Source organism: Juglans microcarpa x Juglans regia, chromosome 5S, assembly GCF_004785595.1.
Source record: "Juglans microcarpa x Juglans regia isolate MS1-56 chromosome 5S, Jm3101_v1.0, whole genome shotgun sequence".
In the NCBI taxonomy this organism is placed as follows: Eukaryota; Viridiplantae; Streptophyta; class Magnoliopsida; order Fagales; family Juglandaceae; genus Juglans; species Juglans microcarpa x Juglans regia.
In genome coordinates this window covers 6,829,392-6,851,485 of record NC_054603.1, presented here as the reverse complement: position 1 = coordinate 6,851,485, position 22,094 = coordinate 6,829,392, and the positions used below count along the sequence as shown (strand labels likewise).

General features: G+C 38.7%; 2 protein-coding genes and 1 long non-coding RNA gene across 4 annotated transcripts; 2 read left to right on the top strand and 1 right to left on the bottom strand.

The window, feature by feature from the left end:
* The first annotated feature begins 2,002 nt into the window (after positions 1 to 2,002).
* Positions 2,003 to 3,636, top strand: LOC121268210 (pentatricopeptide repeat-containing protein At1g61870, mitochondrial). Its single transcript, XM_041172360.1, has one exon. It carries the CDS (start codon positions 2,076 to 2,078, stop codon positions 3,285 to 3,287), a length of 1,212 nt encoding a protein of 403 aa, XP_041028294.1. The 5' UTR covers positions 2,003 to 2,075; the 3' UTR covers positions 3,288 to 3,636.
* A 1,483-nt stretch (positions 3,637 to 5,119) lies between these two features.
* LOC121268208 lies at positions 5,120 to 9,448 on the top strand. Of its 2 annotated transcripts, none has more exons than XR_005941132.1 (3): positions 5,120 to 5,657; positions 6,825 to 7,862; positions 9,313 to 9,448. It is a non-coding gene; the product is annotated as an uncharacterized LOC121268208 (long non-coding RNA). The 2 variants fall into 2 exon arrangements; XR_005941131.1 differs by having other exon boundaries at positions 5,121 to 5,649.
* On the bottom strand, positions 7,054 to 19,242 carry LOC121268207 (phospholipase A I-like). The gene is given in 22 exon segments (XM_041172359.1): positions 7,054 to 8,440; positions 9,326 to 9,605; positions 9,608 to 9,722; positions 11,317 to 11,406; positions 11,509 to 11,725; positions 11,820 to 11,946; positions 11,949 to 12,290; positions 12,389 to 12,595; positions 13,447 to 13,585; positions 14,102 to 14,188; positions 14,190 to 14,239; positions 14,392 to 14,584; positions 14,775 to 14,936; positions 15,442 to 15,563; positions 15,655 to 15,915; positions 15,988 to 16,141; positions 16,232 to 16,477; positions 16,559 to 16,768; positions 16,868 to 17,021; positions 17,167 to 17,245; positions 17,409 to 17,556; positions 18,423 to 19,242. Coding segments are annotated over 22 exon segments (3,930 nt in total). The 5' UTR covers positions 18,957 to 19,242; the 3' UTR covers positions 7,054 to 8,427.
* Positions 19,243 to 22,094: the final 2,852 nt, after the last annotated feature.

Sequence of the window (22,094 nt, the reverse complement as noted above, 5' to 3'; positions counted from 1 at the left end):
ATATTCACTATTTCAATCATCTCAAACAAAGCAAACACAATCCCTAACCCTAGATTGAAATACCAAATCAGAAAACAAAAACCCTAATCCAAAAATTGATCCTCGGATTCTAAATAAAAAAATAAAAAATACTTATAAATAAATAAATCTGAAAATCATACCTAAAAACAACAATGGAGAGTCGATCTCGGGTTCCCTATGGTTTGCCGGAGGAAGTCTCGCCGCTGCTGGACGGTGGACTGCTGGGCGTCGGTGAGCCTTGAGTGGCTGGAGTCGTGGATGGCGTCGTGGCAATGCGGCGTCACGGCTCGAAGTCGTTGAAGTCGTTGAAACCGAAGGTCCGAAACGGCGAAGCCACGAAATCGTTAGCTGAGAGAGAGAGAGAGAGAGAGAGAGAGAGAGAGAGAGAGAGAGAGAGAGAGAGAGAGAGAGAGAGAGAGAGAGAGGGAGGCGGAAAGAGAGTGAGAGTGAGTCTGTGAGAGTCTGGGGGTTGGGGGCGACGGGGACAAAATATGCCTTAGGACTGAACGGCGCCGTTCCGTTTAATTTTTTTTTCTAACTTTAAGAATTAAACGATGTCGTTTCACTTATTTAAGTAAAACGGCGTCGTTTAATAAATTAATATATTTAAAAAAATATATATATATATATATATACGACGTCGGCCGGTTTTTCAGTTTTTGGTCGGTTCAAACCGCAACCGAACCGGCCGACGCCGGTTTTGATGATTTATCACCGACGGCCGACCGGTTCCCTACCGGTTTCGGCCGGTTCCGAACTCCGACGGTCGGTCTGAGTCGGTCTCGGCCGGTTTTACAATTTTCTGTACAGCCCTACTGCTTACACAAGGGATCTCTTTCTGCTCTCTCACTCTCTCTGTCTCTCGAAAGGAGATCGAAGCCTCTAGAGAAAACCGAAACCACTCTCTCTGCTGTCGCACCCGTTGAGATGGGAAACCCAAACCCAACCACGAGCGATAGAACTAGCCTTGGCAAGAAATGGGAATGGGGATGACTTCAGACCAAGTGACAATACACATGTAGAGAAAAACGGCCATCTTGGTGGCTGAGTTACTAAGGTAGGAGACATCAAATTTCCCAAGGCACGAGCCCTAAAAGCGTGGTCCATCTCTCACATTCTATACCACCACCCTTTGCTAGATCATTTATCCTCACTCTTTGCTTAAGAGAAACACTAGAAATCAAGCTCGTAATGAAAGCTCAGCCTTTGCAACTTCGGATTGCAATCTCTCCACTTGAGTTTCTTTGATGAAAATGGGGTTATTCTTGCACTCCCTTGCCTTGATTTTTCAAACTTGGCTCTGGAGAATGTAGAACAGTTTTCAGCCCTTAGAACTTCTTAAAGCTTGATTCCCTACATAATGACTGGATGAGCAGATTGTGTTGCCAGTTTAAGTGGTGATTCTTTCTTAGTAGTATAGACTCTGTCGCCTTTCTCTTTTATGTAAAACTGGAGATACATTTTCACTAGTCCTTCTATCCACTGCTTTGCCCAACAGAGTCATCGTGCTAGGGTTTAACAGAGGGATTTCATGGGAGACATCGAAGGAGAAAGAGGGAAGGGGAGAGAGAGAGAGAGAGAGAGAGAGAGAGAGTCGAGCGATTTCGGGATGGATTTCTTGTGAGAGATCGAAGGAGCAATTTTGTGACAGGTTTCCCGTGAGAGATCAAGGGAGAGAGCGAGAGAGTCGAGCGATTTCGTGATAGGTTTCCATGAGAGATCGAAGGAGAGAGAGAGAGAGAGAGAGAGAGTCGAGGTTTCCCCTGGTATGCGTTTTCACTGTAACAATTGAGGAATCCTTACGTGGCAGTTTCTTATTGGTCTCCGATAAGACCACTTTATAGGAGACACCGGCCAGAAGCGGTTCCGGAGACTTATGTCTAATATTATTCTTATTTCCCATCTAAAAGTTCGATTCATATCGGGTTAAGTGTTAAATCGGACCGGGTTTTTTTTTTTACCTTAAATTCACTCACTGTCGCTCTCACTGATTGCAGACATCCAGCCACCCTCTCCATTCATCTCCGGTCTAAACCCTAAACCCCGAAACAGCCATGTCTCTTTTATATAGAATCCGGCAAGCTCTCGCATCAAGCCGCATCGCCCAACGCTACCACTTCTCCACGTCGTCGGTCCTATCCCCTAACTCCACCACCCCACTCACCTCTAAGGAGAAAACCCGTGCCGCCCTCTCCCTCCTCAAGTCCGAGCAAAACCCCCACAAAATCCTTGAGATTTGCCGCGCCGCTTCCCTCACTCCCGACTCCCACCTCGACCGCATCGCCTTCTCCGTCGCCGTCTCCAAGCTCTCTAGCGCCAACCATTTCGACGTCATCCGCCAATTCCTCGAAGAGGAGCTCAAGTCCCGCCCCGACCTCAAAACCGAGCGTTTTGCATCCCACGCCATTGTACTCTACGGCCAGGCCAAAATGCTCCAACAGGCCGTCGAGACTTTTCAGCAGATGGACCGACTGGGCATCGACCGCTCCGTCAAATCCCTCAATGCGTTGCTCTTCGCTTGTCTTCTTTCCAAGGATTACAAGGAGCTGAAACGGATTTACCTCGAGTTCCCTAAGATTTATTCCATCCAGCCGGATTTGGATACATACAACACGGTGATCAAGGCGTTTTCGGATTCAGATTCTACGAGTTCCGGGTACTCGGTGTTGGCCGAGATGGAGAGGAAATCTGTGAAGCCGAACGCGACAAGCTATGGGAACTTGATTGCTGGGTTTTACAAGGAGGAAAAGTTCGAGGACGTTGGGAAAGTTATGAAGTTGATGCAGGACCAAGGGGTGCACCCTGGTATAGGTACCTATAACATAAGGATTCAGAGCTTGTGTAAGCTGAAGAAGTCGTCGGAGGCCAAGGCTTTGCTTGATGGAATGATGTCGAGGGGGATGAAGCCGAATGCGGTCACGTATTCGCATTTGATTCATGGATTTTGTAAAGAAGGGAATTTGGATCAGGCGAAGAAGCTCTTTAAGACCATGGTGAGTAAGGGTTGCAAACCGGATAGCAACTGCTATTTTACTCTGGTTTACTTCCTATGCCAAGGTGGTGATTTCGAGTCCGCGTTATTGCTCTCTAAGGAGAGTATGGAGAAGGGTTGGATCCCGCAATTCTCGACGATGAAATCGCTTGTGGAGGGACTTGTGGGCATTTCCAAACTTGAAGAGGCACGGGAGCTTATTAAGCAAATCAAGGAGAAAGTCAATAAGAATGTTAACATGTGGGATGAAGTCGAAGCCGGCTTGCCGCAATGAGGAGTCCTTGGTATGCATGCTGGATGAGACCTTGGGGTCAAATCCATGATCGACGCACTCTCCGTAGTCTAGAGATGTTTTTTTGACTTTCATTTACCTTGAGTTATTGGGTTACATCTCTTATTACTGAATATGGATTTTTCATGGTGTTTGTTGAACACACCTTGTTCACCCGTTCGGTTGTTCTGTAATGGGAAAGCACAATCTTGATCTCTTTGCTGTGCATTTGGTTCTTTTGTAAAAGATCATAAGCTTTGATGGCTAAGCCGCTTTTATAATGGTCATGGCAGTTAACCTTTGTACTGCAGAGGCTCGTTTATGACAACCATGCTGTACTATCGTTGCTATATTTCAACACCTATTTTCTTCATTGTTTATGTGAACGAACCTTTGCCAGCCATCTTAGCATTCTTAATTCAACTGATCAGAATGTTTCGATATCTTTGGACTGGGTAGTGGTTGGCAATAAAGTTGCTTTGACCACCTCATGGAGCAATTTGGTGCTGCTTGCGTGTAATCCTGATCATTTTATTTTATGAACAAGGGAGTTGACATGGGGCATTTCTTTGTCGTCTTCCTGTAAAGAGTCACACACTTTGTACCGTTCATTGTAAAATGCCTGCAATCTCTAGCATGTGGATAATAGTGTAAACTTAAGATGAGAATAGAATTGACACAAGCGTCACTAGTGATGAAATATCATCTCAATGCTAGGGAGAATATGACTGGGAGGAACCTTTTGTATTATAATCGGCCTTGAATATATATTGAAGTCTGCATTTTTATGGTGGTGGGCACTGAGCTTATATGTTAACTATCGGATTTCTGCTCACCAACTAGGAAGCTAAAGGTTAGACATTTGGGTTGCCATTACGAACTTCAGTGTTGATGTCACATGTCAGAGACGTCAGTGGAGTATGGCTGAATCTTTGGATTAGTAACCCTGCTGTGTCTTATGATGGTGGAGCACTGTTGATCCAATCTGCTCTCTGCCTCTGGAGTGAAAGTTGTTGGAGCAACTTAGACTAGTAACCCTCCGTCTTGCGAAGGTGGAGTTAAGTTGATCCAATCTGTTCTTGTATTTATTCAGTGAACACTTTCTAATATTTTGGTATATTGCCCGAAGAAGAAAGTAGCATTCTGAGCTGAGTGTCTTGTCTACTCTCAATGAGAAACGTGTTCAGGTTTATGTACAGATAGGTTGGTGGAAACAGAGCTGCTGCAATGAGATTTTTGTGGATTCTGATTTAGTAACATGTCTGTTGGGGTATATTTGATCTTGATAACCGATCAGTGGCAGGATTTGTGGCTGCCATCTATCTGCGAGATCCTTTATTTACTCTGAGAAAAACTCTGTATCGAGATTCGATTTGAACTTTTAAGTTGCATCTCAAGTAATGTTACTGTAAGAGGTTGTTCCCTTAGGACATTGCTCTGGCAGGTTCCATGCACTTTGGCATATTGAGAGATTTTTAGGTCTCGTTTGGATGTTTCGATGAGATGAGAAATTTATGAATAGTAATAAAATAATTTATAAATAGTAGTGAAATGGTTTGAATTAAAATATTTTATGAGATTTTGAAAAAGGAGAGAGAAAATTAAATAAAAATATTATAAAGTTGAAATATTATAAGAATATTATTTTTATTTTGAGATTTGAAAAAATTAAATTATTTTTTGTATTTTGTTTAGAAGTTTGGAAAAATTGTAATGATTAAGTGAAAAGTTGAAAATGTGAAATTGAAAATTTTTGTTTTTAAATGGTGTTCGTGTGCTGAGATGAAATAGAATGAAACTTATCTCAGTATCCGGGGCAAGTCTGATATTTTATTAAATGGCCATTAAGAGTACTTTTGTGATTACATCTGGACCTTTCCTCTGAACACGAAATTTTGTTTGGTTGCGGTTGGACATCCACAAGTTAGTTTTTATCCCCTGCTAGACTGAATTTTGATTTCAGACACTCTGGTATCATCATGGCTTTTTCAAAATGTACTGCTGAAATGTATCTCATTTATTTGTTGCATGTGCTTTTTCTAGTTCGAATTGCGATTATCTAAGATCACTTATCAATTGGATGAGGGTGACTGGGAGTTTTGGTTATTTTATGGTCTCTTTTTAGAAGTTTGTAATTGTATGTATATCTTAATTGTTTTTTCTTTCTTTTTGTGCATCTCTTATATACTTCTGGCCAGCCGATTAGGGCTACGCCAGTTTTGTTTTCCGGTTGAATCTAATTTCAGTTGAAGCTTTCAACCCTTGTCTCTTGTGACAATTGCATCTTATCTGGTCAGAAGATAAAAGAGAGGCTGATTTGGACTTCTTGCACTCTATTCAACAGGACTTGGTGAAAGAGCAAAGAGTATGCTAGTTAGGACTCAAATCATCCTTTGGTTTTAACACCAGATGCATTATCTGGGTTTCAAATAAGAGAACTGTTATAGACAAGAAGAGATTATATAAAATAAATTCACAAACTGACGCGACTTCATGAAATCCGTTAGATCTACTTTATAATAAAAATAACTTTACAATCTGACATACTACATCAAGTCATATCAGTTTGTGAGTTTACTTTTATATAATCCTGAATTTCTTTCAAATAAACGCTTCTCTATTGATATCCAGCTTAAACAAGTGCTGAGGTGATACAATGCACCATGCAAACACATACCTTTTAGTTGGTTAATTTCGAACTAGTACAATATAACTAGTACAATATAAATACGTCATACGGATAAGGTAAATTATCGACTTTTACCATAAGATGTGGCCATCAAAACTGTTTGCACCCTTGCTGACTTGCTAATAATTCTTAATAATGGAAGATTCAGGGATACAGCAACTTTAAACCGAAAAGTCTTAACTCTTGCTGCCCGTCTGGTCAGGATTTATATAAAAGATCGATAGAAATATAGTTTAACTGGATGGCTTCAAAGGGCCTTTGCAATCACTCCTCACTGCTTGACCAAGTTTTGCCAACTTCGGCTTGCAGCTTGCTTGCAATTCCAACGATTGTGATAATCTCCGACAGATGTGAAACTTGTAAAAGATGTCCTTATGGAAAAGTTTTAACTCCTTGATCCCCGTCTTCTGTGTGGAGACACCACAAGCTTAATGCCACCATTACTCTTTTTTATCTTTAAACGCTTCTGCCCATCAAAATATCCCAGACCTGATGGTGTTTCAACTTTCATTAGTTCTTTGCAAACTAGAAATCCAAATTAAGATTTCCTACTGATCATGGCAGATCTTTTCTGCATGTGTTGCACTCCATATGCTCCAGTACCTGAAACCCACCATTTCTCTTGTGTGTTTTTTTTTAGGGGTTTTGGGGAGAATGATGAACGTCTGTCACAAGTACACGACGCCCGTTTCTGCAAGAACAGCCTCTATCAACTCTCTCTATCAAAATACGTGTGTGTGTATTTTGAACGTTGAATGAAATGTCAAGATCCTTGCAGTTCTTAGGCTTTTGAGGTAGTTCGTTGTTGAACAAGAGCTTGATAAACATGTAATGCTCATTTTCACTTGCAGGCAAAGCCACTGTTTAAACACAGAAAAAAGTTCACATTAATGACCCCATGCTAAGAGGAAAGTTCCATGTTAAGGGCCTCTATCAAGCTCTAGCAGTTGCTGCAACACGTCTCCAAGACGATGCTGGCACCCGACCATTGATGGGTGATGTTGTAACCACTCTTGAGTATCTAGACAAGCTGAGAAATGATGAGAAAGGTATTACAGATTCATCCAAATAAAATACAACTAAAAGAAAATCTCTACTTCTATTTGTCTTTCTTTTTCGGGTACATGAAAACATTGTACAGATCAAATAAGTACAAGAGTAGACTGTAGTGTCAATTATGTATTAGAAGTTCACAGACTTTTATCTACATTGATCAATCCTTCTTTCTTGTGTGAGAAGTTTCGGCTGAGAGATGGAGAGAGAGACTGCTGAGTTCTGTGTTCCCCAACTCCAAGGCATTTCTCGAAGAAAGCAGAATTACGAAGATTATTATCAGATGAAGCAATCGGGAAGCACCAGAAACAGCACAATGTTAAAAAAAAGCTGCATAATGGATCCTTATGCACAACATAGGGGAACCTGACAAGAGTAATCTTATCATCATAGGAAAAAGGCATTGTTGAGCCATAGAACAAACTGGCTCAGAAAGCTTGGGAGCATCATCTAAATGTGCAAGTTATTCTTGAGGGTTCTGTAATTGTAACCAGGAATTCTGTTCAGCCGATTCCTTTCTGAAACTTCAACAACAGAGCACATGTTTGGCAGGTGAGAACCAGTGGCTCTTCTCCCCTTCTTCCTTTTCCATGTCATTAGCAAGAGCCAGAAACTAGGCCTGGAGTGACCGCTGGTGGAAGCCATGTCCACAATTTGTCCCTGAGGTTTTTGTGAGCTTCCACATGGGTCTATTTCGAGCTTCCCGAAGTACTCAATTTCCTTTCTGACAAGTGATCCGACGGTGCCCCGTGTGCCTATCGAAACCGGAGCAATTGCAGCCATTTTCTCGGGAAACTTGGTGGAATTGGTATTGGCTTTATACTGCATTTTGTAAGGTATATTATGGAGGCTTGTGGATGAAGAAAGTTAGGTCCTTGGTCTTTATCAAGGTGGGGAATTGCTTTGAATATAGTTGGAGCATCTCCGCTTTAATCCCCCAAACAGACACTCATTCAACTGCTTTATCTTTTAAGTGTGACACCATGAAATTTTGCATAATTGAATTTCTATGTAGGGACATTGCAATGAAAGCATGCGTATTTTCCGGATAAATCTTTAACCCTTTTGACTTCTTCGACCATGCAATCAAGTTTTTCGTTTGAGCAACCTTTGGGGCTGTATACTTTTGTTAATGATTGATCATTTCTCTGGTACGAATGAGGCAAGTTTTCTGAAAGTTTATACTCTGTTCTGTGCTAAGCCATCATGTATTGACAAAATTAAATTCCTTGTGCTTTTGATTCTTTAGTCATCATATGTGTTTGGTAAACTTCTTTTCTCTTACTGCTTCTTTTCCTTTCTGATTTCGTTGTCTTGCTTGAGTGCTTGTTAAGTATGGGGTCCAACTGTTGTTGATATATCTCTTCCATTCTTTTGCCTTTTGAATAGGTCCCATTGTGTTCAAGATTGCAATCTAAAGTCAAAAAAAGTTAAATGAGACACAATTATTTAAGGCCAAGGAAGCCATTGGTTATGTCAATGAGCTTTAGGTTCCTTGAAATAGACGCTCATTTGTTAACTGGTCTCGTTTGTTTTTGTAGATGAGATGAGATTGAAGTTAAAAGTTGAATCAAATATTGTTAAAATATATTTTTTTAATATTATTTTTGTTTTGAGATTTGAAAAAGTTAAATTGTTTATTTTATTTTGTGTGAGAATTTGAAAAAGTTGTAATGATTAGATGAAATGAGATGAGATGAATTGAGAGGAATTGTGAATGCAAATGAGGAATCAGTCAGGTACTCTCTAATTGTGATACCATTGTCAACACATTATTTCTACTAAAAAAATCGCATTGCATCATTGAAATCATGACCATTTGGAATAGAAATAATCTTGAGAGAAGCCACTGTTTGAGAGCAGCCACTTTGCACACCCTGTGTGGCATCATCCCAACCATCCATCTGGGCAGAAGAAGTTAGTGGATTGTAGTGTGTGCATTGTGTGCACCACTACCGTGGATGCTATATAGCACTACTCTTTGGAATAAGAGATCAAAGGCTTGCACAAAAATGAGTTAAAAAGAAATTGGGGAACTCAATCCCATACTGTCTACATATGGTCTGTACCGTTCAAAATGAAGATTGTAATACTCACCTTCATGAAAAAATCAGTTACAGACAAGAAAGTTTTTCTTAAGCCTCAAAATTGTTATTTTCTTGTATACGTCTACAGTATATTACACATGCTCCTGTGCTCATTCTTGTTTTATTTTCTCTTTTGTTGCCAATGACTTTTTATTTATATGTATGATATTTGGTTAACAAACTATTGTCTACTGGGAAGATGACATGAATACCTTAACCTTCGATGGGAGGCTAGAGCATGTTTCAGAGCAACATCAACACTCGCACCATCCCGGAACAATGAGTCATACAATTCACAGACAAACTTTGACAGTTCCTCCTCATCTTCATCCCAACAAGTGGAACAGTCTCCAATTTTCTCAGGGTCACTCATTGAACTGGCAGGTTCAGCTTCTTCATCTTCTACCTCGTCCTCCCCAATCTCAAACTTGACATTTTCAACAATATTAAACTCCCCTGATCCATGAAAGTTTGTCAGCTGCGTTTCAGGGGTTCAGTGGAAGAACATACAACAGCTTTAGCACCAGAGTCAAGAAAGGCCTTAATCAGAGTTGGATTAAGCCCATATGTTCCCGTGCAAATTATGATACTATCCTTCCAAGCTCCAACCTACAATTATTCAAGACAAAGGCATTGGCCACATCAATGAAAAAGAGGAACATTAGAGCAACCTTTTTTTTATAGGTAAGAGTAAAACTTTATTTGACTACATTTAGAGCAACATTTGCAGAGCTATATAAAAGAGAGCACTTCAAACAACAAGCAATGTGCCTTCAAGGAGCAATTCTCTCTCCAGGCAGAAGGGAGTGTCCACAAAGATTATAAGCGAAGTACAGGAAATGAAGAGACTTGAAACTTAATTCTTTGTTTTTTATTATTTTTTATTTTTATGAGGGATAATTATCAAAATCAACACCTTTGTATCGCATCTCAACACTTTTTATGTAAAAATATGAGATTTGACAATGTGAACTGCTTTATTCCTATTAGTGAACTACGACTTTTCTATCTGTCACTTCCCCTTTTAAGTCAAAGCAAAAACTCTCTAGATCTTGTTTATAAGCCCAGCAAAGACCTAATAGGAGTAATAACGAAGCACAGCATACAACACCATAAGCTGCCCTTGTTATTCATAATTTTGCTGTTGCAATGATACGAAGGACCACATCCAAACCTACTTTTTTTTATAAGTAAAATAATATTTTACTGAATCAAGTAAATAGGCAAGCCAAGTACACAGATTTCATAAAGTTCCACAACTAGAATAAGGTATCGTTTGGATTCGAAGATGAGTTGAGATGAGTTGAGATGGGTTGCGAATAGTAGTAAGATGAGTTGTGAATAATAGTGCGATTTGTGAGTTAAAATTGATGAATAATAATAAATAGTAGTGAGATGAGTTGAGATGAGTTGAAATGAGTTGAGATGACTTGCGAATACAAACTGGGCCTTAAATCATTCTCTTTGGTTTCCAAAGGATTGTTGTTAGTTTGCCTTGGGCTGTCTCACGGTTACTTCTACAGTTGACCTGCAATAGTATCTTGACCAACCCCAGGTCCAAAAGAAGCAAGACCAACAGCTAACCCAGCAACAATAACTGAAATGTCAGGCTAAGCAAGGAGGACAACAGGTAGGAGCAATGGAGGTGCAGACTCTAGAGTGTAACACCTCAAATTCCACATTGAGTGAGTGAATTATGAATGTTATGTGGATTTCAAGTCCCACAACGGTTACTTGTTATGTGGAATTAGATTTATAATAATCCAAATAGCTCCAATGGTAACCTTGTCTACTCCTTTGGAGTATGAGCATGAATATGGCTAGCGTCTTCTTTCCACCATTACAAATGGTATTAGAGCAGGCCTAGTAACACCATCAGCGCTTGGGCACTAAAGTTCGATATGAGCCAACGGCCGTATTAGTTATTTTCTAGGTGGTTCGGCTTATAATAACTCCAAATAGCTCTTACAGTAACTTTGCCTAATCCTTTTGGAGTATAAGCAAATATGTAACTAGTGCTTTCCTTGGATCGTTACATTAGAGGGACTCATGTTACTACATATCAGTTTGATCGTATAAGAGCTTGCCAAGAAGTACTTGGTACTATGATCATTGGAAGAATAATACCTTCTAAAGCTCCACATGATTTAGAAGAAAAGGGCAAACTATTTGGGAGTAAGTGATGGCCAAGAACATAACATACCATCCAACGAATGTCACCAGGAGTTAAGTGCATAGAAGGGACTGTTCTCCGAAACATATATGCCCCAATCTCTTGGTCATCTTCCATAACCTTCAAAAATGTCAAACAAAGATCAGACCAAATTCAGTATTTTGACAAGTTCCAACTAGTAACATAAGAAAATACCGAGAAAGAAAATTAAGGGGCACCTACTTGGGTTTGCCGCCCTATATAACGATGTACAATGCTTCCAATTTGGAACTGTGGTCTTAATGCAACCAAATCAGCAACAGTTGAAATATTGCTAAGAAGTGATGCCTCCTTTTTGCGACGTCTCCACATAACTGAAAACAAGTTAAATTTAACACACTGCACAAATTTATCTGCAAGCTCTCCAGGTTCAGCCACCACAAAGACATTATTCTGCCAACTAGAGCAATAAGTAACCAGCAGATTAGGAATAATAGACTCAAGCAACGTCAACAAGCACAAAATGGCAACTGAAACAACAGGGGCTTGTATACCTTAATATTGAGCCAAAAGAGTCATTTTGAAGGGACAAATGTATGATGCCCACTTGTGGTGAGTTCTGCAATTTCTCATGCAGTGATCGAACAGGTAAAGAAAGCTTTCTGGGCCCTGGAGGAGATATTGGGGAGATGCAGCTGCCTTTCCAGATTCACCATCCAAGCTTAAATGTGGGACCGCATCAATTCTGCCAAGCCTCTGTGGGCCAAAATCAGAACTGTAAAGAAATGGGCTTGATGGGAAGCTTCCAGTGGACAGAGGTGATGCAAATGGTGTTGGAAATGTTGCTGCTGGCGCAGTCTTCACTATCCCTGAAATCCCTTGAATAAGGGATAGCCATATTCCAGTGCGGGAGCAAAATGACTCGAGTGCTCGAGCATGGCACACAGTTCTGCCTGAATCTGGATTATGTGAAGCTTCAACAAGTAGTACATTATGCCTCCACCCCAGAGAAGGTCCACTGACATCTAGCACAGTAGAAGACCAGAAGAAGTAAAGGTCCAGAGAAACAAGTACCAAGATGATTTCCTACTAAAACCAATAATAGAAATAGCAGCACTAGTACCTACACTAGACCCCTTCACCTTGGGGTAATGCTGAGTTCTCATATTCTCTGACCATTTCTCATCATTTTGGTAAGGAAGAAGCAGTCTCTCACAGACATTCTTGAAGGTTTGAGAATTATTTCGGGTGTATTTCTCAACTGCGGCTTCCAACTTCAGCCAGACAGCTGGATCAGTCTCATCCAGTTCCATATCACAACGTTCATCAACTGTGAGGAAGACCAGACCATGTAGAATACTGACTCAAGATTCAGAGATTTCACTAAAAGACTATTTAAGGAATCGAACAAAGGAGATCTTTTACATTCATGTATAGGCTGCACCAGAGCAGTCCTGGGTACCTGACAGGTCAAGCTTAGCTCAGTGAAAATTGAGAGAGCTCAAGCTCAGTTCCAACTTGACTAAAAGCCATAAAATTCTAGCTCATGTGTGCTCAGAATAAACTAACAGAATCACTAGCTTTTATGACTCAGCTCAATAGGCAAGTTAGGGATGCTCACAAAAATGATCACTGTGAACCCAAGTGTCAACTCTCAGGATGACCTCTAAATATCTATGGAGTCTGGAAAGGACATAATAAAAAGAGAAATGATATTTGCAGTCGTGAAGTATGCAAGCGCCGCTCAATTTCTTTGGAAAAAGTGAGTTAATGCTGAAACCACATGAAAAAAAAACTAATTTTTTAATAGTAGACCCCACTCTTTTTCAAAACGATTGCACGGCGCTTGCGCACTTTACGACTGCATATAACATTACTCTAATAAAGGACTGCATAACATGTCTTTTTTCATTTTCTTTCTCGTGTTAATTCAAATCAATAGACTAATATGTAGACCAAGGACACAGCAGGCATAACGAGCTTCTCAATACAGACATCTAGCTGCAAGTGCTACAAAATTACCATTCCACGGAGGCTCATGAACAAATGAGCTGAGTCAGATATGGCTTGAGCTTGGCTTATTCTATAAATGTCTAAGCCAACTGAGGCTCCAGTCACACCAAGCCCATTTACAAGCCCGCCCTTTTTAGCTTGTATAGAATTCCAAAGACATCACTGTACCTGGATTAAATCGAAAATATTGTATTTCAGGGAGCATAGGCAGCAGTGTGCTTAAAGCTTCCTCTACCCGATCTACAGAGCATGCACTCTCAATCAACACTTGCCCAGTATCCAGATAACGCCAACCACCTTTCCGCACCTGCAACAGCAGAGATTTTAGAGACCAATCACTAGGATTCACATGAAAGCAACTTCACAATCCCTGTAATTCTTTGACAAAGTTTCAACATGGTTTCTACTGACTATTTTTTTTTCAATGTCTTTGCCCCAAGTGAGAGAGAGAGAGAGATGACTACTCTGTATACACCGGAAGATATCTGGAAAACCTAGTACTTCTGAGATAACATAACAGTAGTCCTCATCCCCTAAATTTTATGCATCAATTGACTTACCAAAAATAAATTATGCATTCATGATGAATTGCCAAGAGAGCATGGGTCGTCAAGTTCAGGTTCTCACTATCAGGGACGGTAAAAGAAACATGGAGATCTAGGCCATGTTTGGGTTTGGATTTAAGACATCCCAAGGTAAAATATTCTCCCTTTTTCAAGTTCACCAAATTATTATGACTACTTTGAAAAAGTTGAGATTTAACCAATAAAGTAGGAGTTTTATAACGGGACCTTAAAAACAAAAAGAAGCCGTGAGCAATTACCTTTGTTGGAACAGAACCACAGCCAATGGAAACTAAGCAGTCAATTCTTGTGTCAGGCCAAAGAAGTCGGGCTTCTCTTATGGAAAAAAATAGTTGGATTGTTTGCCACTATTGCACCATCTTGCCAGCGTAGCACATCTACGGAAATTAGCAGGAAAAATTCTATGATCAAGAGACAATAGAACGAGAAAAAGGGAAAATGCCTACCATGCTGAACTTAGTCGAGAAAAATGGTGACAACAGCCAAAGGATGATCCAATTTAAACAAGTACAGTACAGGTAAAGAATACCATCTGAGAAATCATCAAGATAATATGGAGCAGCGGAAGATGCTCTTATAGCTTGCCATACTTCGTGCTTACAACTTCCAATAAAAGCACTGCGCTTATAGCCAACTTGATCATCTGTAGGAGGCAATCCTTGCATAGTAATTCCTGAACTTTCTGAGATTGCAAGAGGCACCTCTAGTGTTCCAGCAGGATACTGCAATTTGAGAGGAAAAAATATTATTCAGAGAAATTACCACAAACAAAAACCATGGAACCACCAACAGTTATCATAATTACCACAACTGTTGTATACCTATGCAACATAATTCTATGATGCATTGCAAAATTTAAAAAAGTAATAATATGTCCAAATGTAATAACAACAGGAACTCTTGGTATCAAACCTGATAATTACGAAATATAAAAGGCTGAGCCGGTACCATGCTCACCAAGGTTGATACAACAAATACTTTGGGAATGTTTTTCACTGCAGACTCTATTAGAAGGTCCCCATCATCATCCGCACATATTTCCTTTAACAACCTCTGAAACCGATCTGCGCTGTGCTGCAAGATAATGTGTTAGTGTCTTTTACTAATGAACAGGGAGTGGTAAAGATAAAACAAAAAACTTTTGTATAAGCAGTGGACTTGCTTGTATAAAATAACGACTTTCCTTCATCGAGTAAAATTCCAAACTCATGAGAATCACAGGTGCTTCATGAAAGATAAAACAATCACAGTTATAATACAAGGTGCAAATTATTTAGAGAGTTAGCAATTTTCGGAAGTATTTTTCTTGTCAAGTCATTCTCCTATGCCCTCCCCCACCCAGAAAGGAGAAAATATCTTGTCAAAGCAAAAGAAAAACTGAAGGATATTATTTTTCTTTCAAGAACAATTAACCTATGCACACCTCCACATAACAATAATATCAGGAAATGTTTTTTTAGAAGTAAGAATTATTTATTATCAAGAAACTTATGAGGAATAAAGGAAGAAAAGGCATATTAAAATGAAAATATATATGTCAAAAAAAAAAAAGAGCACAAATGAGAGAAGTAACCCATACTTTTGATCCATGTACAACAACTCTAAAACTTTGTGATGAACTCTTATAAAGTTGATCCAACTTTTCAATCCAAGTTGCAGCTTCATTGTCCTTTGGCACAGGATCAGCAAAGACGAGTTTTCCTAAGATTCCAACAATTCAGTGAGATAAATAATTTGCAGAACAAGTAAAAAAAAATCATGTGTACTATGTTTCTGACTTTAGCATATTCACCAAGGTTTTTGTATATTTCTTCACACCGTTCCAAGGTCATTAGCTTGACACCAAGGGCAACAGCAAGCATGCCACCCGTTGATGTTCCACATATAAGGTCAAACATCTCATGTATCCGCTTTCCAGTTCCCTTCTCAATTTCTTTAAGAATCTGCACGGTTGCCATACCTTTCATGCCACCACCATCCATTGAGAGGATGCGTAGTCCTTGCTTTGTTATTGGTCTACCATTTATCGCACGTCGTAGATTTTCATTCTCCCCTAAAAGGACACAACAAAAGATCTATCAGGTTAAACAAGCTCAAAACAGATAACCTAGATCAAGAAACAGACCAAGAATTGCCAAAGCACGAGCTGCAGCTTTATTCACACGTGGTTCAGGGGCAGCTGTCAAACGCAAGAGCAGTTCCCGCAAACTTTCAGATGTTACCAGAATACGACTGTTCTCCACCAAATTTCCAACTGCTAATAAAGCCAGCCTTTGTATCTAATTAAAGATAAACCTTAAATATTACTTCACCATGCAATAGAATGGAACCAATTAGACTCAATATATTATGAGAAGTAGAGAACTTGCCTCAGGTTTTTTATTGGCACATAAAAATTTTAAGGATTTCAATACATCCTTTGTCAACATCTTCTGAGCTACAGTGTCAGATGCAAAAGCTAACTTCACCACGACTTGCAATACAGATATTACTTCTTCCTGACCAACAGATTTCAGCACTGTTTCAATGGGTTGCATGATATCAGCTCTCATCAAATGCATTGCGACAGAAACATCAGCAGCAAGAGCCGAAAGAGCAGAGCATGCTTGTTCAACCTGTAGGAAGCAATTATTACCCAAAATAGCAACAGAAACAAATAATATTGTACTTACAAGAGCAAGAACTATCATACATACCACATGATGGTTGTCACTGCTGATCATACTTATAAGCTGACGCACTGCATTCTCATCTTTACCAACAACTACCCGGTTTCCTTGGTCTTGCATTATCTTTGCTAGTGCAGATGCTAGTAAAGGGTGATGACAAGAAGAAAAACGGAATATAAGAGAGAAGAAGGCACTTAGCTTATGCCTAGATGCAACAAAATAAGAACTGTTTTCCATCTGCAATTACCAAAAGAAGATATATATATTCAACTCCATATGTTATCTGCACTCAAAAGATAAAGCGAAAAACTGCCATTAGATCTGTATCATCAATACCTCTATTTGCACATGCACTGATCTTAAATTTTCATCAGCTACAATTCTGATATTTGCAAGAGACAAATGGCGAAGTTTGTGCAATGGCAAAATTTCAGGAAGGAATTCAAGAGGATTACCGAAGAGTCTTAGAATCTGTAACTCGGCCATTGCCCTAACATAAAAGTAGTAGTAGTAGTAGTAATAATAATAATAATAATAAAACACTAATGTAGAAAAATTTTGGACTTCACCACCTTTGTGGACTAGAAAGGAGAACAAAGAATAGACTACAAATGCTGAATTAGTTATAAAATGACCTGAAGTCAAGGAGAGGCCGAACAAGCTTGTTATGCTCCAATGATAATTCCACTAGTCCAACACATTGTCTTAGTTCCACTGCTTAGAATTCCAACCAAAAACAGACAAACGGAAAGTTCCATCGTTACTAGCTTGACCTCTATAAGCATGGGTTAATTTTGTATATTCAACATGCAAACAACATAATTAAACAAGTCATTAAAGGATACTAGTTAGATATACAAAATGATTACATGCTTACCAGGTACTGAAACCAGCATGTTGTAATCAACCCTAAGCACTTTTAAGCTTTTCAGCTCACCAAGCTCCGGTGGCAAAAGCGTAAGCTTGTTGTTATCAAAGGAAAGCTTCTCAAGATGAGGCAAACGAGTTACCTCTATAGGGAATGCCTGTCAATAGTAGACAACACATAGGTTGTAATATGCTTAACTTGAACGACCGTCCCAGCCCAACAAACCAATATGGGCCAAAATTATACAGGTTGACCTCCGCAACATTTGCCACCTTTTAATTTGAAAATGTCACTCTCTAAATTATGCAGTCTGTGCTTTGTTCAGTTACTATTACTAGAAGCATAATGATTCAATTAAGAAGGTATTATTTTTATCGGTAAAGAAGATTTTATTGATCATAAGAATAGGCAAGAGCAATTAAGAGCAGACAGTATCAAGCACCAGCCAATTACAGTTGCACCAAAGTTTAAATATTAAACAAGAACTTAATTCCATATTGCCAATTCACTTAATGAGAGAGATAACAGAATGAGTTACAGATACTTTTCACCACTAACATAATTAAAATGCTTATAATTGGTCTATGGTCTGTAGTTGCATATAATTAATTTCATTAAAAAATAAATAGAATTATTTTAAAAGAGCACGAGCAATGTTGGATAAACAACTTGGCTTGAGCTCGTTAAAGAATATGAATAAAGGGCGAAAAATAACTCAACTCAGCTCGAGTTCGTAATTTGATTAGCTCAAGTTCAGCTCTATGAGCTCCGACCTGGAGCTCTAATTTTGAGTCAAGCTCGAGTCAATAACGATCTCAGATCGATTAGAGCCATATAGCTCATGTAACCCATAAGCCATATCGTTCATGTAAGCCAGTTGAGCGGAAGCCGGTTTTTATTTTGTTTTTGTTTTTTTTTTTTCCTTGCACCCTAAGCAGTAAGCATATCAAATCATCTCGTGTGAACGATCAGTGCGGCGAAAAATAAAAAGAACAGAAATTGATGTTCCCACTTAGAACTCGCCGACAAGCCGCAACCACAGAGACTGAGCACAGTGACGCTCTTCCAATGCTCACCACAGTCGGAGACACCGTCGGCAACCCCCGGCATCAGCGGGGCAAGATTCGACCTTAACAAGCGCGTCAACACCCCGGTCCCATCGTTCTGCTGCCCCGACCCGGCTGACTTAGTCATCGTCACGGACCTTAGATCCTCCCTCCGTTGCACCACCCTCACATTTGGCTCCCCCACTGCCTCCTCCTCCTCGGGCCTTAACTCCACTTCCACTGAGTCCTGCGGCATCGGCAGCACCACCATCAGCTGCGACTGGAGCCTCAAAGCCACCTGATCCTCGTCATCCGCGGCAGACCAGTCCAATTCGATCCGAAACCCTAGCTCTTGATCTTTCGACATGATCGATGCCGAAGACGAAGAAGACGAGCTCGACGAAGATGCCGACGACGTACGGTCAGGATTCTCCTGAGACTCTTCATTGCCGTAGTTCAGCCTGAGGTGGAAGGTCTCGGAGGGTCGCTTCCAGCCCAATCCCCAAGACATTGTTGTTAATAATATCCTAGATTAGGGGTTCCACTGTTCCAGACGGTCTGATTGGAGGGCCGCGGATTGAGATGGACTGGCATTTGGGAAATACTAACATAACATCGCGATGACATTCTATGTCTGAGAGAAAAAAATAAATAAATTCGCAATCCTAGGAATGGAAATTAGGGCGAGGAATTTGAGAGGAAGACGATGACATCAATGGCGGGAGAGAAACGCCGATGTTGAAGTTTGCAACGGAAACAAACCGAAGGTCTGTAATCTGTATTGCTGTTACTTATGGATGGTTTGTGAAGCGTCGTCGTATTGATTTTACTTCTTTTTCACTTTTCCCACAAGAAAACTGGTCATTACTTTTTTATTTTAGTTAGGCCGAGTTTTAAAAGAAATAATATTTATAATTGTAAGTTTTATTTAATTTTTTTTATAAAAATAAGTAAATGCGATACTTGTATGACAAAAAATTATTTTTTTAATAATGAATCTCACTATTTTTAAAATAATTATACAACGTTTATATACTCTACTACTATATAACATTATTCGAGATATAAGTACTGTACATCTTATTTTGAAGGATCATACTACGAGATTGACCCACCGATTGTGTAATTTTGTTTTTCAAATATTTTTTAAACCCATTAAACATTAAAAAAACACAAATTTATTAAAAAATATTTTCTTAATCATTAAGTAAAATAATAATAATAGAATAAAAATGATAGTATGCCCCATAGATTTGCCTTCTCATTTTGACATTTTATGTATTTAATTTTTTTTAATTTTTCTTTTTACTTGAAGGTTAAGAAAGTAACTATTAGTGTACTTGTGTATTTTTTTTTTAAAAAATATTTAAACATGTTTAAAAATTATGAAAAAGAAAAATGAAAAAAAATATATATATAATTTATACTAGAGGGCACGCCCATCGGTTAAATCTGGACGGCATAATAGTAGTGTCCATAATAATAATAATAAAAAATCGGTATAAGATGTCGGTGGTAGGGGTGAAAAATGACGTCGTTGGTGTGATTTCAATCCAAAACTGACGCTGAACCGACATTTTTTAAATGTTTAGAATCGGCCAATTAGGGGGGAGCAAACTAACAGCCTCGTCGCCGACGTGATTTCGGTCAATTCTTTGCTTTCCCATCAATGGAGCTACGAAGGAGGAGGGGAGCGGAGGGTGTGGCGCTACGGGGCTGTGTATGAGAGAGTAGAGTGATTCTGAAGAAAGAATAAGAGAGAAGAAGAAAAATAAGGGAAGGGGAGGGGAGGGGTGGGGTTATTAAGCTCTACGTCGAAACAACACTGTTTCATATAATTTTTTTTTATAAATGTTAGAACTAAAATGACGTCATTTCACTCATTAAGTGAAATGATGTCGTGAGTGAAAGGACGTCGTTTTCTATATGTATAATATATATATAGTCGGCCGGTTTAACGATTTGGACTAAGTTCAAACTGAGACCGAATTGACCGATGTTGGTTTTTTTATTTTTCTGTCGCTGGCCGATTGGTTTTATGTTGATTTTGATCGGTTCGCATCGGTAACCGCCAATGCGATGGATTTTTGTACAGCCCTAGTTGGTGGACATCTCAGTAAGAGTAGTACTTTCCTTTTTTGAAATAACACGTTGTGTTGTGATAAATTTTGGACCAAGTTACTACGTTGTAATTTCATGAGCTACCACATAAAAAGCTATTTATTCTTATTTAAAAAATTCAATTTAATGATTTTTTTTTTATAATTTATTTAAAACAACATAAAAAAACAGAAGAAAGAATGACGTGATTCTCCCCTCCTCGCTAGACCACCAAACTTTGAATGGATGTAACGCAGCCCAACGGTTGATAAAAAAAAATTCAGATAACAGCTCACTTCAAGGGAGCACTTCTGTATGACAGAAGAAGAAGAAGAAGATTGAAGAGATTTTGAGAAAATATCATTCCAAAATCATTCTTACAATACTTAGCTTTCAGTATATATATTGTCGGGCAATACAACCGAAAGCAAGCAATAGAGGGCATGGGCAGTCCCAAATACAATGTAATTAGCAACAGTCTAAAGCAAATAAAACCAGTCCAACAGAAAAACAGGCCCTAAGGAATATGCTCAGTATTTCTACATTCACAAATAAATTATGTAAAAATAATTTTATAAATTAACGTGCCTTTATCTAATCCGTTTGATTGATTTTACAATAAAAATAATTTTATAATTTGATAAACCACATCAAGTCACATTAATTTGTAAGATTATTTTTAAATAATCTCTTTATGATTAGAGTATTTTCATTTCCCAATTTATTTGTAATAAAGGGACTGATCGAGAACTTGTCATAAGTTGACTGTTATTCTTTAATATATATATATATATATATATATATATATATAAAGAGAAAATCTCAAACTAGCCAACATAGGGATTGCTAGCCAAATTTCTCTAAAAATGATTTTTTTAAAAAAAAAAAAAAAATATATATATATATATATATATATATATAAAGAGAAAATCTCAAACTAGCCAACATAGGGATTGCTAGCCAAATTTCTCTAAAAATGATTTTTTAAAAAAAAATAAAACTAATGGTGTTAAACTAGTGAAGAAAAATGTTTTCATATGGTAAAGGAGAAAGAGTTAACAATGGACCAATTCAAATAATTTTATAAAAATAAAAATAAAAATCTCTCTAGAGTTCTGAAATGATACATGACAAGTGAGAATTCTCATAATTTAGGTTGAAAAATTCCCATCTGCACCACTTTTACCAGCTTCTTTGTTTTTCTACATTTTGCCGAAATCCATAGATAAGCTCTCTCGTTCTTCTCGGTTCCCTCCTGAGGAGGTTCCATTGAAGAAATGAGATCAGGTTTCTATCTATCTAGACGTCTACTTCAGAAATGAGGATCATCACATGAAAGTTCCCTCCTGAGGAGATTCCACACAATTATTATTGGACACTGTCTACGTTAAAAAACTGAATTTTCGGTTTTGGAGTTGGGATTGTAGTGTAAAAGTAAATACAAGAAAGAAAAAGGAAAATTGACTCTCGACTTGGGTGTTGTGATTTGTATTCTAGATTTGTTGGTCAAGGTTTGTATTTCTTGTATTTTATAGTTTTATTTTTGATT

Bases quoted from the DNA above. Each gene is read 5' to 3' on its own strand.
- LOC121268210 (XM_041172360.1), top strand. From the start codon at position 2,076: ATGTCTCTTTTATATAGAATCCGGCAAGCTCTCGCATCAAGCCGCATC.